Source organism: Siphateles boraxobius, unplaced genomic scaffold, assembly GCF_051911475.1.
Source record: "Siphateles boraxobius isolate OS27281-9 unplaced genomic scaffold, OSU_SipBor_1 6, whole genome shotgun sequence".
Classification (NCBI taxonomy): domain Eukaryota; kingdom Metazoa; phylum Chordata; class Actinopteri; order Cypriniformes; family Leuciscidae; genus Siphateles; species Siphateles boraxobius.
This window is the reverse complement of record NW_027509186.1, coordinates 27,075,005-27,091,804: the sequence shown is the minus strand read 5'-3', so window position 1 is coordinate 27,091,804 and position 16,800 is coordinate 27,075,005. Positions and strand designations below refer to the sequence as shown.

Sequence of the window (16,800 nt, the reverse complement as noted above, 5' to 3'; positions counted from 1 at the left end):
CATCAGCTTCATCTGTACCAAGAGGCTTTTGTGTAAATCAGCCTTATCTGGGCTCAACTTGTAGGGGATTTTCTGCTCTCGCCATTTAAAAACATTATAGGGTTGACTAATAAAATCAGCAACTAGGCCAGAATATGAATCATCTTTTAAACTCCTCAACTAATTCTCCTTTCCAGAAACTTGTTTTAATGGAAGCTGTGATCTCAGAGCTATTCAGAACACAATGATCATAAAGCACGTCTTATCCCAATCAGCTGCCATATAAGCAAATAACTGGAAATAACTCAAATTTTCTCATGTGAATAGTTGATTCTACACGAGTTGGCTGTCGGTTTATGTGAGAAAACGCCAGTAGTGAGTCACATTAAGGGATGGGTCACGCTGTGGTCAAAGATAACCACAAACAAAGTAGGGCTATCAATCAATTAGAAATGACATAATATGCCTATTCGAATGTATCGTGTGTAGATTTAGTGCAGTTTGTTTAATTAATTGCACTACATTTATTTATGCATCAATAATTTATCTACTAATAATAATTGAAGAAATCAGTATAGAATACTACAAAATTATATACTTTTTTCTCATTCTGTGATAAGAAGCCACATAGGATCACAGAAGTTATTTCAAACACTCAAACTGACGTTATACGGTGACTTGAGATGGTATTTAACCTCACACATTTTTGCGTTTTGATGCTATGCTAAGAGCATCAAAAGTATATAGTATTTAGTGTATATTTGAATATATGAGATATTTAGTGCATTTTTTAATTTTTTAACATTTGCACATTAGTTATTCTATTACATTTAATGTATGTGTGTGTTCATATAAACTGCAATATATATGCAATTTTAAAGAAAATGGTCACACTAAATTTACATGTTAAATTGACAATGCTTAAAGTTTAAACCAACAAATCATGCTACCTAGAAACCAACATGAATGATGCTTGAAGAATTGATGGCAGAGTGCTTGAAACGCATGTGTACTGCATATGCTCCATCTGATAGGTCCAAAGAAAAAGCTGACATGTAATGCTGCTGATGAATGACGTGTGAATAGAGGCAGATTACCACAGTAAATATGGACCATTTGCTGCTGCGTTACATGTACGTGAGGGTGCATGTGCGGAGCAGCTGCTTGGTGTTAGGACCCTGAGCCGTGGCAGATGGGGCAGAGGGAGACCGGGGGTTAGAGATGAGATGGCAGGGCCTGCAGAGCTGCCCTCTGTTTACGATGACTGAAAGGAAATGACTAATTGACCCATGCAGTTTGAATAGAGTAACCGTTGGAAATAATGATACACTATGATTACACGGCAAGGGGCTTGGACGGGTGCCGGTACGTTCTATAATAAGGAAGTGCTATTCACATTCCCAAAAGCCAAAGTGACCTAAAGTCTTACATAATGCTGCAGTGAAGTCACATTGAGGGAGAAGTTATCTCATCATCGAAGTGTTTGTGTGACTTTGACTCCAGAGTGTGAATGATCTCCTGTTAAAAACAGGCTTTTTCCAGCTAGATAACTTTAATGTTGGTCACGTGAAAATTTACACTGAAAAGTAGTTAGCCATTAACTTTAGACAAATGGCTGGAGGTAATCTTGTGAAATTTGCTCAGGTAAAATGAGAGAAGTGCATGATTTATCATGATCCTCTTTTGTAAGTCGCTTTGAAAAAAATTTTGCTAAATGCATAAATGTAGCCATTTTTTGTACTATTACCAGTCTTGTGTGTCAATGTCACCTGTGGTATATGTGTGAAGCCGCCTTTCCACTATCTCTGAAATTCACAAATGTTTGTCGCATTTCGCCTCCCTAGTGGCAGTCGCATGGAACTTTCAAAATTAGTTGTTAAACAGCCATTACCCTCTGCTTATTCACCATGGCAAAATGAATGAATAATGAATGAATGATTATCCACACAAAACAACTTACCACCAATACCTCTGAAACTTATTTAATAATAATTAAATAATAATTTAACAATTATAAAATAATTACTTTGAGATAATTATTCATAAGAAATGGTGTTTAAAGAATAACTTGTTCTTCACTAATCTCATAGTTTTGATTAGAATACATAACATCCGGTCTGGTTGTTGCATTCTATATAGTTACAAAAGTTCAAATATTCCAACCCACCCGAAGCTCAGATCGGATCCGAAAAATATTTGTGGGCATACCATTATATGATCGGAACTCCACGCAGGTAAAAATATTTTTTTCAATTTAAAATAATGTTTTTCTATTTTAATATACTTTAAAGTATAATTTATTAAAGCTGAATTTTCATAAGCCATTAACTCCAGTCTTGATCATTCAGAAATTATTTGCTGATATGCTGATTTATTTTCAATTTTGCATGGAGTACATCACTGAATGTGCATCTTTATACTGTATCCAGTGTAGACAGCATCCGTGATTATAATGGGTTCTATTTGCTTTTGACGTGACGTTCACATCCAGTGTGGGCAAACGTCAGCCGTAAAGCAACTGAATGCCAGTGTGTCCTATGGTGCGGTGATGTAAAACTATTCGTCAATGTCTTGTTCTGGAGGAAGTCATATATAAATGCTTTTGCCCGTGTGACATCAAAAATCCCACAATATTCAAACGAGACTTTTTTTGGAGCTTGATTAAATCAATTAGGGCTGCCCCTGGACTAAAGATTTTTCTAATCAACTAGTAGTTGCTCATTTAAGCCATTATTTGACTTATCGCATATTTACATTCATTTAAATACTTAAATATACTGTATTTATATAGTGTTTAAAAGAGGAATAGGCATAATATATCATATTCCACACTCAAGCGCACGGAATATGATATTTTACAGCAAAAGTAAAAATAATGATTATGAATGTTTCGGAAAAAATATCAAGGAGACTTTATAATTATTTATTAATAAACTATTGTTTTCTGTGTCAATGTTGGGTGCAAAGATGATGTTGAGGACTCACCTCCACAGTGTAATGGATGCGCCTATATATAGAGAAATGCAACTTTCATACGGATTACAATAGCATAGACTATTTATTTTCAATTGGTTTGTTGTATGAATTGGTTAGCCATTTCATGCTTTCTATAGATATATTTCTCATGTCTGTGAGGCAAGTAGCCTATGCTGAGTTTTGGTTAATTTGTGACATACTCCAGTTCACGGAGACCGAGACGGCAGAAAGCGTATCCTGTAATCTTTTCTTTATTTTACAAAGGCACAATGTTTTTGTGTTATTGTGAGTTTACACAAATAAAAGTAGACAGTTTCAAATGATGTATTACTCTTATCTCTATGACCAAAAATTACAATATTTTAAGTTGTATCCACTGTTGTCAGGAAAAATTGCAAGTGATCGCGTCTGCACCTCCAAATCATGCAGGAAAGCACGCTATACTTTAGCTTCTACACTCCGCAAAAAAACACTAAGAGCTGCTAATTTCGAAGGGTGCGTCCTCCGGAGGTTGCATTTGTCGGCCCCATACGTCATATTTCACAATAGTAACAATTATAAAATTGATCGTTATTCCTAGTGAAGCATAAATTGTTGTACTTTCTTAAAGATTTTGGAATGTAGTGGATAGTTTACTGAAATTAAGCAGCCTCAATGACACATGCAGGACGCAGCTTTCGAAATGGGACACAGCTTTGGATTTGCACCTAATTAGCAGACATTTATGTAGGTTTACGTAAGAGCAAGCAGCCATGTAAAGTTTCTACTTAGCCTACATGTTTCAAATTATAAGCCATATTTGAGGGCGATGAATTACAGGCGAACGTTTGGATTTTCTGCCCAACATACTGTACCACAAAGAATAGCCACAAGGTTTTTTCTTGTTGTTGTTGTTGTTCTGCGACTAATCGACTAAATTTTGGTCGGCTAAGCCTCTTCTAGACGACTAACGTTTAGTCAACTATTAGGGGGCAACCCTAAAATAAATGCTTTGTTTATAATGAGGAGAATATTTTGAGCTATGAAAATTGTGGGATGTTTAAATGATACAAAGACATCTTAAATATTCACAGATCAAGGCAAATTTGATTTCTCATGTCATGATGAACCCTTTAAAGTAAAATCTAGGGCTGCAACAACTAATCGATAAAATCGATTATAATCGATTATGAAAATCGTTGTCAACGAATGTCATTATCGATTAGTTGGTCTGCTTACGTCACGGGGAGCGTTTACTGGTACGCACACACACGCAAGGTCTCTCTCCCTCAGGCGCTCTGCCGAGCGCGTGCGCTACACGGTTTGGAGCAGTCTCTTATGTCTCGCATGCGCGCTCTTGCTTGCGAGCTCTAGATTTCGGGAGTTTGAACTAATTCGCGGGCATCAGGGAGCCGCAATCAATATGCGGGAGACTCCCGGGACTTCCGGGATCTTGGGATGTTTGTATTTTGTCTCGAGCATCAGGTTGCGCAATCAGTTCGCTCGCAACGTAAGTGATGGATTAAAATAGCGCTACCGCAGAAATAGGTTAAATTAAAACCGTCTTTACAAAGCGAAGCACTAAATATAAAGGCAGTTAATAACAGCAGCAGTAAAATATTGTTTTTTAGTCACTGTACTCAGTGGTTTTCAGCGAATGCTTGTGCACTAATGCATAATTTCTCCTGTCCTTTACTCAAGCCTGTTAGCTTGCTGGGTAACGTTACCTCCATTCCGTTCTCTTTTTATAGCATTTGTCTACTAAGTTTTAATTGTTTTTCAAACGCGATCTACTGCGGCTCTACGTTCACACAATTGTTTTCAGTCTTTCTATATTTATTTAATCAATTTATCCTTATATTATTCTTTTATATATTATATATAATATATATTATATTCTTTATCCTTATATTCCTTATATATAATTAATTTTAAATAAAAATTAAATGAATTATATATTTTAGATGTTTTTAGTTTGTTTTTAGTTCAGATATTCACATCTGAACAACATGTCTGTGTAAATTTGTTTTAACAAAAATTGTGTTAAAACATAATATGTTGGATATCATTTTTTTAACAATAATCATGTTTGTCAACTTGCCATCAGCAATTATCATTAAAAACAATGCAAATATTGATATTAGTAAAACTCAATGTGTGGCTTTTGCACTTTTTAAAGTACACTTTTACACATAAATACCCTGATTTACGGTTTTATTTAGTTATAATAAAATAAAAAAACTAATTTAATTTCTATCCGATTAATCCAGTGTTTCCCAAACTTTTTTCAGTCGAGGCACCCTTTGAAAATTTAAAAAAATTTGTGGCACCCTACACTAGTGTTGTCACGATACTACTTTGATACTATACCTTGAAATGTATTGATTTTCAATACCACAGGGAATAACTGCCGTATATAGGCCTACTGTCATATAGATATTTTTTAATATTATCAAATTTTTTGTCCATCCATTTAAAGTCTAGGAAATCATTAATTTCTTCTGCAGAGATCACTTTACATGATGACATATTTAATTAAGGCTTTTATTCATAATTCAGCAAAACATTGCTCAATTACCATTGCAAATCTCACCTAAATGTTTGCTCACTCAGTGTAGGCCTATTTGTGTTTTATATTGGGCTAACTTTGTTATAATTGCACAAGATAGCTTGTTTTTAATATATAACCAATACTGCTACTGATGTCAGGAAATACACAGAAATTGAATAAAGTTATCAAACACTTTACAGTCTTCACTGCATAAATAATAAATTAAATATAGATGAATCCTTATTAACGCTACAAGCGTTCTTTAGTCAAGAGCAGTGAGTAATTTTCTCTGTTACCTGTTCTTTGAATCTGTTGTCACTGCTGCACTTGTTTATCTCACACGCGTCCCATCTTCTCACAACTCTAATTTAAGATTTTAACTAATTTAAGACTGCTCTCATGAGGATACTCAACAAAACGGACAATTTGGCATAACTGTGTGTTATTATTCGTTCAAGCACGAAAGAGAAGTCGATTCTGGCACACGATGCGCGTCGTCCTGTGTCAGCAGGACATTCACAGACAGCGCGTTCTCTTTTGTCTTTTCGCGGTTGCATGGTTTAAAAGCATTTGCATGAATAATAACGTGATTATATAATGTAAGGCTAGCCAAAGGATAACAGAAAAAACGGATGCTGCGTTAATTGTGTTTAAATATTTTTTAACGCGTAAAACTGAAAAACATTAATCGCACGCGTTACCGTTGACAGCAGCACGGACATAACCGATGTGTTTGTGAATATGCGGCAAGACGGACGTTGTGAAATTGTTTCGTGTGTATTTGACCGTAAGCGTAACAAGCCATGAAAAACAGGCAGCTTTATGTGAGGACGCTGGGAATGAAGCACTAGATGAAATCATGCGGAACCCCCGCAATTCAACGAAGAAAACTTATGATTTGCATTTTTTATTATAAATTTGTGTGCATTATTTGTTGTTATTAGACGCTTCCGACGATGCGAGATTGATGATACAAATTTTTATTTTTTTTACACATTTTAGCAATTTTAAAATGTTTAATGGAGTTTTTACACGGCACCCCTGCTCTCGCCAGAAGGCACCCCAGGGTGCCGCGGCACCCCGTTTGGGAAACGCTGGATTAATCGATTAATCGAAAAAATAATCGTCCGATTAATCGATTATCAAAATAATCGTTAGTTGCAGCCCTAGTAAAATCATTGGTCATAGTACCAGCTGTTGAGTGTCGGTTATTAGCCCAGAAATCCCATATCGGTACATCCTTCTTAAAACCTTACTATTATATCAAGTATTTTATATTTACATTTAGAAGATGCTTTTATCCAAATCAACTTAGAAATCTCAAACGTCAAGTTAAATCATATAAGAGCCTTGGCAGGCATTACCTGGTACAGTTTAATGATGTGCGTATGGTCCAGCATTTTCATGATCTGTACTTCACGATAGATCTTCTCCAGGTTTACAGCATCTAGCTGGGTCTTGTCAATGATCTTTATAGCCACCTGTTGAATTAAGGGCACAGAGACACACTTTCATTGGTACAGAGCCTAATGCCTCAAGCAACTCAGTGAAATTCATTAGTCTTGTTGCTGTCTGCAGTGCAAGTTGATCCAGTCTTCACAAGCCCCAGCGCAGATCAAAGGCACAATACACGCGAACAAAGCTAATACACACCTAAGTGTCTGGTTAACGGCTTAACTGCTGAAGTAGGCTAATGATCCATATGATCATTTTTCCACAGGCTTTTCATCTTTTCCCAAACAAATGGGAGAACACAAGTAATTCACCATTTCATAACTACTCTTGAATCCCCATTTTGACTGTATAGTAATAATAATTTTCAGGTAACATATTCCACAGTTAAAGACTTTGACCTTTGATTTATATTATTACAGTGATATAAAACACTTTTGTTTTGAAGATGCACAGTACTGTGGTGCTTTAGCATGTTTCCTGCTGTTAGCATAAGTAATGTTTATAATGCCAAAGTAAGGCTCAACAATAAGGATTTTTTTGTATGCATGTTAATATATATATATATATATATATATATATATATATATATATATAAATACACACACAAACAAAATTACATTAATATAATATACAATAATTTTAATCATAAGTTCATTATACTTGAAAAGATGGCATATGGTGCCAAAAATAAGTAATAGAATTTATTAATCTGATGCTTTCTTTCACACAATTTCAGAAAGACGTCATCTATGTTAGTCAGCTACATTATCTTAGTGAGATCGGAATCAGCAGAACTTGCAAAACAACCATCAGTACTTCACAGATATCCAAATGTTTACGTTTGCAAGGCATTAAAACATATGTACATGATAAATGCATGTAAGAAAATTGGACTGTATTGGACAAGTGACAGTTCTGTCTACTGGCCTGAAACTCTCTCACACTGACTCCGGGCCAAGATAATGGTAACTGACTGAAAACATTACAGCACATCACCCCCAATGAATCAGCTGTCATATGCGAATGTGGTTAGTCATTCTCATTGGCACTAATAGTGATCCAACTGTCCGTTGAAACCATGAACAATGCAGGCAAGAGGCACTAATGGAGCAAAAACACAAAGCAGAAGACACATGGTACCAGAGCATGTGTATTCTGAAGAGAGCTCAGAGGGAGAACAGAGAAATCACAAAACACAAGAGAGGCTGATGAGAAGCTCTGGGAGCCGAGACATTGTCCTCCCCACAGAAATGAAGCCGCCTCAAGGCAGCCACTGCAGAGATGCATCAACTCTGTACAACATAATCCTGTTACACATCTTAATTCCCTCACATTCTGCTCCAATGCTCAACTCTACATCTGCAGACTTGCAGACAGTCAGAATACCACAGCTCTCAGAGCAAGCGTAAATTATAGCTCGACACTTCACACCTATAACACCCTGAACCAAAACTTTACTGCAAAGCAACACATCCACAGTGACACAATGTCACCAGAGGTCATGAACCTTGTATTTTTAAAAATCATTTGATAAAGACTGCACTCAAAGAGTAAACATTTTAGAGATTAGTGTAACTAAGAAAATGTAAAAAAAAAAAATAATAATTTTCTTAACATTTCCCTGGTTTCCATGATCCTGTGTCATGCATTTGGTGCTCAGCAGGGTTTCTTTGCAAGGAATGCAAGACAAACATCAGCTCAGGTTTTGTGATGAGAGAGACGACATCCATTATCACAAAATCACCCATGTTGCTTATGCAACCACTGCACAACAGCATGGCCCATAAAAGGGCACTAAACCAGCATAACTTCTTGCTATTGTACACAGCCTTTGGCTTTGTCTTTCTTTGACAACTAGTTTCAGACACAATTAAAACTGACAATGCTTGAATACGCTGTATATTTCCATTGAGGCATTAGGCTGCTGGACGTGTATTTATCAGTGTATGCAAAGCTGCACAAAGGCTTCATCTAATTGTAGACTGTAACATACTTTTGATCAGAAAAAAACTAAAATTTAACTAAAAATGACAAAAATTCACCAGATACTTTGTTTAAATGTTATAAACATTTATATTATCTAGATATAGGTTTAATGATGATTATATTTTATAAAGAAAAATTAATAATTAATTTGAATTAATTGAAATATTTTACATTAATGTTGACAACATGGTTAAAAACCGTTAAAAACATATATCAGCCTAGATTAAGTTATAAAACATTCCAGGTGGTTAATTTAGAAAAACAATGCTGATACCGCTTCAGACAAACAGGTTGTTTGTTTATTATCCAAAGATAATAAGTACTCACATAGTGTCAACAATAAAATAATATTATCAAGCCAGTGTGAGTAAAGCTTTAGAGACTGTAACTTTGTATCCAGTAGTTTTGCAGTGCATACACAATGGTTAGTTCATATATTTAGGTTAGCTCATATATTCTCAACTCACCTCTGTCTTGGTTATACGATGTCTTGCTAGTTTTACAACAGCGAAATTTCCCTTTCCAAGAGTCCGCTCGATATCGTAGAAGCCAACTCGGACAGGACCCCTGAGCACTGGCTTTTGGTGACAGTCAGCCATGACCATGCTGTTTGTGAAACACTAAGGTTTGGGGTGAGAAGATAGAGACCTGCCACTTGAGCCTCAAGATAACGAGGTCGGCAGAGGCTAACGCGTGTAGAAATGCCAGTGTGCCGGCCACGGTGCTCGCTGACGGTCCGCTACAGTCTTACTAGGAGAAGCAGAGTGTTTCGGAGCACGGCGAAGTGTCACGCCACCTCCTCCAATACAATAGAGCTCTAATATTTCATCTGTGTTTGCGAGAGTACACGAGTTGACTGGCAGGAGGCATCATGTTCTCTGGTTGACGTGCATTGACGTCAGAGCCTATGGGGTATTTGAACAGGGGGCGGGGCGTCGAAGCGCTTCCACACTCCAGTGCCAATTCGTTTCCAAGACGACCAGACCCACCTCTTACGTCAACGGCCAGAGCGTCGCTCTGTTTGTTCGAGCGCTGGCTGAGTGTGAGCAACTTTGATAAAGTATCTCGAGCACTTCAGTTCAGTCGAGGAATGAGAGCCGAGGGGGGACGTGCTCGGTATTTGAAGGATATGCGCTTCGTTTTTCTCTCTTTTTTGTATCTTAATATCAAGTCAGGTTTCAAACTTTTAGGTGTGACGATCCTCGTGCGAGGGAGTTTCTAAAAATACTGAAAAATCAATATTATAAATAAGTCAAAATTACATAATTAGGAAAATATTTGGTTTCTGTTTAGTTTAAATTTAAATTGTGCTGTAATCTAAGATTGATTTTTTTTTCACTAGATTATTTACCTATTTAAAGATGTTACTAATTATTTTTAAGCTATATTATTTATTGTAATCTTATTTATTTTAAAAAAAAACTATTATTTATTAAGTAGAACCCCACGAACCGGCCTGATTAGTTCACCCAAAAATGAAATTTCTGTTATTAATGACTCTTTTCCAATTACTCACTGATTCAAACCCAAAAAGACTTTCGTTCATTTTCGGAACACAAATTAAGATCTTTTTGGTGAAATCTGAGAGCTTTCTGTAGGCTAGCTAGCTACTCTCCATAGCTAGGCAGCTACCATTTGATGCTTCAAAACGTTCATAAAGAAATTGTAAAAGTAATCCATACGAGTTAGTCCAAATTTTCTGAAGAGACACGATCACTTTATGAACAGATTGAATTTAGGCTTTAATTCATCAACTCACACATCAGTTGTGGTAAACGAAAGTTCAAGCATGTTCGCTTGACGTGCAAGAACCAATGAGGTTCATGCAGCAGCACCTTTGAGCTTCAGCAATAACCAATGAGGTTCATTCTCTTAGTTTGTTTTCGCACATCAAGCCTTTAGGTTGAGGGTCTGTTTATGTTCGCTGATCAATGTTTAAATGCGAATAAAAGCCTAAACTAAATCTGTTAATCAAATAGACCAATCGAGTCTCTTCAGAAAATTAAACCGCTCAACCCATATGGACTAGTTTTACAATCTCTTTATGAGCTTTTTGAAGAGTTAGTTGCATAACTGTCAATGGAAATTAGCCTGCCGAAAGCTCTCGGATTTAATCAAAAAAGAGCTCAATTTGTCTTCCGAAGATAAACGAAAGTCTTACGGGGTTGGAACGATCTGAGGGTGAGTAGTTAATGACGTAATTTTTGTGTTTAGGTGAACTATCCCTTTAAATAATCACATTTTGAAACGTTACATGACATCTAGGACAAGTCAAGGGTTTGCTACCTGGCCCTGTAGACATCAAAGCAGTCGTAGCCTACCACATATTTGGTCAAGTACATCATCATACAAAGCAGATTTTTGTTACAAACTTTAAATGTGTCTAGAGTCAGATAAGCGAGAGTGGTATATGTACTACACTGAACATTTTATACAAAGGTTCAATAAACCGGTTAATATCAAGAGTATGTAAGGGTAAAAAAGCACTACAGACAGCGTACGATTTGTTTTGGAAATTTTATTTTAAACAACAAAAGGTGTATCAACGCTGCAAGTGATTCAGCCTATCATATGGCGACATCTCCTGGACAAATGATGTACTGCAGTACTAATAAAATACTTCACTGCTCTTGCAGCTCTGACGTCGGATAGTTCAGCAGAATAATAATGCATTTTCAAATAGGATCAGACCTTTTGATCAATCCATTTCCATTTCATTTGTAGTAATTGCGATTTTATAGAGTTTTAGTTAATGAAATATGTTATAATTAAGCATAACTAGGAAAAAAAGGTATTTCACTAAAGAAATAATACTCTCCTTTTCCATGCCTGATTTTAAAATTACCAGCTTTTCCATGAGTGTGGAAACAATGTACATTAACCCCAAACAGCTATTCTGTTTAAGAAAAATTAAGAGTTATTAAAGAGTTATTATTATTATTATTATAAGGACAGAGACAACATAATCATTTACAATCCAAATACAGCAAAAACTCATTTATCTTTTTTTCTCACAATTTCATACCTAGCCAAAAGAAAAATACATAATCAATATGTTACAATAATGTTTTATGCTTACAAATCCTTTAGCCTAAACCTTTAATTCTTTTTTTTTTTTACACACAATGGAGCTTACAAAGCAACTACATAGCCTTCAAAAACAAGGGAACAACAGTAGATATCCTTTAGAGAGGCCGTTTTCAGAGACATAGAAGGATGTTTTTGAGATGGGCTGAGAGGTCAGCGTGTTTTGTGGATTTCCAAAAGGGAAGGTCCTGTTCCAGGATACCAGCTTCCACAGAGGAAGCTCTCACAAGCCGATGAGACCTTTATGCTTCTTTGTATAGTCGGTTATGGGAATTTGAGCTTCACTGTACTGTACACCCATGCATTAGACCCCACTGCCTTCCCAATCCTTCACACTAGGTCACAGAGTGCACATCAAAGAGCACGCATAGAGACTGGAGATGAGATCAGACATGGTGCCACACTAGTGGGAGAGAGGTCAGTATATACTGTATAGTGTTTTAGTATCCATATATGTCATTGTCCACCCATCCAGCCTCACCTGCCGAGGGGCTCCGGCAGGTCTCATAGATGTCATTAGTGACAAAACCACACCGTATGGGGCGGCTCGGAACGTTTTCGTAGTCCTCAAACTGACTGTTTGTGGATGTCACGCTGAATGTCCTGTCGATTTCAGAGCTCATGTACTCCAGGTGAGCTCCAGGCTGGTTGAACTTGTTGGTGTGTTCATAACTATTTTTACTTTTTGGATCTACTGGACGCACCCACTGTCCTGGCACGGCATATATTTCATTCTGTTCTTTTCTCCTTCAAAGACAGACATAAAGTATATTATAAGGCAGGGTGACAGACAAAATAGTTCATGAAGAAAATCAAAGTTTAAATTGATGAAAATGTTTGCACTGCATTACACACCTCCTTGACATGACTCTGAAACAGAACACCCCCGACACCACCAATATCAACAGCAGCATCACGGGTAGAATGGCCAGGAGGATGTAGTAAATATTAACCGTGTCATCTGAAATAGAAACTAAGAAAGGCTATAGTTATTGAATGTTAAAAAATTATAATTATTAATTAAATATTATAAAATAATAATAATAATAAAAATAAATTAATAAATATTATATATATCATTATTTTCCTTTAAAAAATTGGGATCATGAATTGTAAAGGTTTTTGCTGTATTTATTGCTGTATTACCAGATGACTCTGAGAGTTCAGTTTTTATCTTGTCATTGTCCACAGTAATGAGCGGGTGCTTTGGCACAGGAGTCAGGTCATCAATACCTAAAAACAAGAATGACAGCGAATGAGGAATAAGCACTTATAATATTTGGTCTTAAATGGATAGTTCACCCAAAAAAGAAAATTCTGTCATCATTTCCTCACCCCAAAGTTGTTCCAAACCTGTATGCATTTCTTTCTGAAGAAGGTTTTTGAAAAATGTTGGTAAGCAAACAGTTGATCGACCCCAATGACTTCAATAGTATGGGAGAAAAAATACTATGGAAGTCAATGGGGCCCAACAACTGTTTGCTTACCCATATTTAGCAAGATTATCTTCTTTTGTTTTCAGCAGAAATAAGAAATGCATACAGATTTGGAACAACTTGAGGCTGAGTAAATGATGACAGAATTTTTGGGTGAACTATCCCTTTAAAGGTGATGACTGACCTATTATGTTTGTGAAAGTATAATTCCACTTCCACCTCTAGAGGTCATCATAAGCATAATTATCCATACAAAGTTGGAATGTCTTTTTAAAGGAAGAATTCAACAAAAAATGTATATCATGTCCTTTATTGTGTCCACATTTACACACCCTTGTGTCGTTTTAAACCTATATAATTTTCTTTTCTCCATGGAGCGCCAAAGCATTTTAGCAGAATGTTAACGCTGCTCTTTTTTTTAAAGTGACCGGGTGAGTAAATATATTTTAGTATTTTTTATATGCTATTATAGCATTTATTAATATTTTGGATTATTATTAGTTTTAATTTTTTGTAATTTTGTTATGCCCTTTTGTCATTTTTATTAATTTTTAGTTTTAAATAAATATTTTTTATTTATTTAATTTCAGTTTTATTCATTTTAGAACTTCAACTTCAACTTGTTAATCTCAGTTAGTTGTTTTAGTTTCAGTTAATGACAGCAGCACTGTTAAAATTATGAGAGAATATACATTTTTTGAGGAACAATCCCATTAATCTCATTTTATCTGAGATAAAAGGTACTATAAAAAAGTTAATATCTCAGAGCACTTTAGACACTCTCACTTATTAATATACTGTATATTATTAATAAGTAGAATATAATATCACCATTGTTGTGTCAGAAAAAAAGTATCAAACACACCAGATAAAACTTATGGATTTGTTTACCTGTATGTGTGGTGATATTTCCTGCTGCAGTGGGGACAGGATGCTTCTCTAAACACATACAGGGCGTTTACATTTGAAGTCCTTTTACATAATATGTTTACACCAAAAGATGCTTGACTGATGTTTGTTCGCTATTAAACATCTTAATGTGACAGCTAACCTCTTACATGCGTTGAAATAAACCTTAGTGTCCAGTTCGAGTGCACAATATGCAACACAAAAAGCTTACCGTCTGAGTACTTGCAGATGAAATTATTCTTGGAATTGCAATTGTAGTCCGTCCACTTGAATAGGTTGCGTTTCTTCTGGACAGCAGAAGACGAGGGCCTGTAGAATAACGCCACACACTGATCAAGGCCACAAGAAGGCTCCGTCACCAGCCAGTTCCTAAAACACACACATTCACTGAAAATTCTCACATTTTACATTTTACTTTCACATAAAGGGATAGTTTACCAAATATTGAAAATTATCTCATCCTTTACTCACTATTATGATTCATAAGACTTAGAATGAATACAAGCAGTGTTATTTTAGTATTATTTACTATTAATATATTTATTATCAATTAGCTATTATTTTTTATTATTATTACTTTAATTCTAGTTTAAAATATTTCTATTAGTTCCGTTTAATTTTTCTTTAAGTTAAAAATTTTCATCTAATATTTATATTGTATTTTATTTCAATTACCAATACAATTTTGGTAGTTTGATAGTTTGGAGTTTTAGTTGACAATAACACCACTGGTATATAGAGCACTTTTAGGAATCTTTTGTGCCCATTTTGAAGCCCCATCTTTTGTAATTGTAACTAGAACAATGTTCAAAATATCTCCTTTAGTGAAGAAATAAGAATGACATGAGGATTAGAAAAAGACGACTCAGAAAATATCAGGATGTTGTTACTGCAAATATCTTACCTAAATGTGGCCTGACTGTAATCCAGCCAGTAATACTGTGCTGAACAATCAACATTATATTGTGGGCTCCTTCGTAGGCCAATCCAGAAGTCTCCATCCGAGGCCCTGAGGTCCTGAACAATCATCTCCACCAGACGCTGCTCATTCTCGGTCTCAATACTGAGCAGCTCCCCATCATCCTCCCTGCATTTCTCTCTGGCTGTCTCAAAGCTTGCTCTGAGCCTGCTGTCCTGGAAGCTTGTGATCTTATAGCAGGGCTTCTCTGTCCCTCTCCGGCATATCCTGTGTTCTGCAAACCACATCACCAAAAACACTGTTGAGAGTGTTGTTGAACCTAAAGCACTATTATGGAAACATTGTGGGAACCGTAGGAAAGTTGGCGCAGGGAATTCAGGGAGCAAAAAAAGGAAGAAACCAGGAGAACTTCCACATACTATCAGGCGGAAAATCCTCTCAAGCAAAGTCATGTGTGCCACCATCAGCCTGACTATACTCTCTGACTAAATTAACAGCTGCGACCCAAATTTAAAACCCTTATTATCCGAAAACTGTACATAAACACACCACTTTAACATAAAAAGAAAACTCAACGAAGCTGTAGTTGAACGTTTTGTTGTAGCCTATTATCAGAAGCCTAATGGTTCTGCAAACCGCTTCAGAAATCTTTATTTGAAAACACTGCATTTCGTTAACCGAAACTATCGTATTATTTGACTGTCAGTGTTGCATATTGTGCTCTCGAACTGGACACTAAGGTTTATTTCAACGCATATAAGAGGCAACAAAAATCTTACGGAGTCCTATCGTTTGAATATCACTGTGCATGAACCGACATTTTATATAAATAAGCACAAACTCACCACCGAACGCGCTTGATGCGCAGCAGGGATGGAAACAAACTGCCAAAACAGTTCCGATCAGTTTCATGAACTCCATCTCTACATAGTTTCAAAAGGCGTGTGATTACCACGACACGACTGTTTCTAGATCCTGGTAAAAATGTCCCGCTGTCAGACGAAACAAACACAGGCAAAGTTTTCGCTCGACTCAAGAAAGGCTGCTCGGGTCTCCGAATGAATGTGCTTGCCAGAAACTGTTGTAGCTTGTGCTGACACTCTTTGTGTAAATGTAAACAGTGTTCCGAAGAATTTTTACACTATATCGTTTCTTGTTTGTTAGCTACTTTTTCAATAAATAAGCTAATAATAAATTAGTGAAATGGAAAAGAGTAGGCTACACCATTTTTTAAATGTATAATGATTGACTACTTTTTTTCCTACTGTTTCGATGCTTTAAACCTTTAGTAGTTGTTTAGTATATTGCAGTAGTATAATAAATTATTTATGCACATTATTTTATTAATTCAGGTGCCCTCGTAATCTTCAATCAAACTAACTTCCCTTCCCTCTTGCAGTGACTCAGTTCTCAATCTCATTTCTTCTCTGATGACGTGTTTACTGGCGTGAGGCGCCCTAGTTTTTTTCTTGTTCGAGAAGCCGTTTTACACCACAATAGTTAAGAAAAGACTAGCAAATTCC

The 16,800-nt window shown here is 36.1% G+C and overlaps 2 protein-coding genes across 6 annotated transcripts in view; both read right to left on the bottom strand.

Annotated features, from left to right (window-relative positions):
• Positions 1-10,022, bottom strand: part of sik2b (salt-inducible kinase 2b) — a 49,354-nt gene extending 39,332 nt beyond the window's left edge. The window contains exons 1-2 of the mRNA XM_077208541.1: positions 9,394-10,022; positions 6,850-6,966 (exon numbers count right to left, since the gene is read on the bottom strand). Coding sequence (XP_077064656.1) covers positions 6,850-6,966; positions 9,394-9,531 — 255 coding nt within the window. The 5' untranslated portion in view covers positions 9,532-10,022. The remainder of the gene's footprint in view (positions 1-6,849; positions 6,967-9,393) is intronic.
• Positions 10,023-11,429: 1,407 nt separating this feature from the next.
• Positions 11,430-16,357, bottom strand: laynb (layilin b). Of its 5 annotated transcripts, none has more exons than XM_077208536.1 (7): positions 16,123-16,357; positions 15,263-15,551; positions 14,570-14,727; positions 14,341-14,388; positions 13,160-13,246; positions 12,869-12,986; positions 11,430-12,760 (listed from the first exon to the last, which is right to left on the bottom strand). In XM_077208536.1, the coding sequence occupies exons 1-7, from the start codon at positions 16,196-16,198 to the stop codon at positions 12,454-12,456; spliced, it is 1,083 nt and encodes a 360-aa protein (XP_077064651.1). In that variant the 5' UTR covers positions 16,199-16,357; the 3' UTR covers positions 11,430-12,453. The 5 variants fall into 5 exon arrangements, with proteins under 5 accessions (XP_077064651.1, XP_077064652.1, XP_077064654.1 ...); XM_077208537.1 differs by having other exon boundaries at positions 12,869-12,974; positions 16,123-16,347; XM_077208539.1 differs by lacking the exon at positions 14,341-14,388 and having other exon boundaries at positions 12,869-12,974; positions 16,123-16,356.
• Positions 16,358-16,800: the final 443 nt, after the last annotated feature.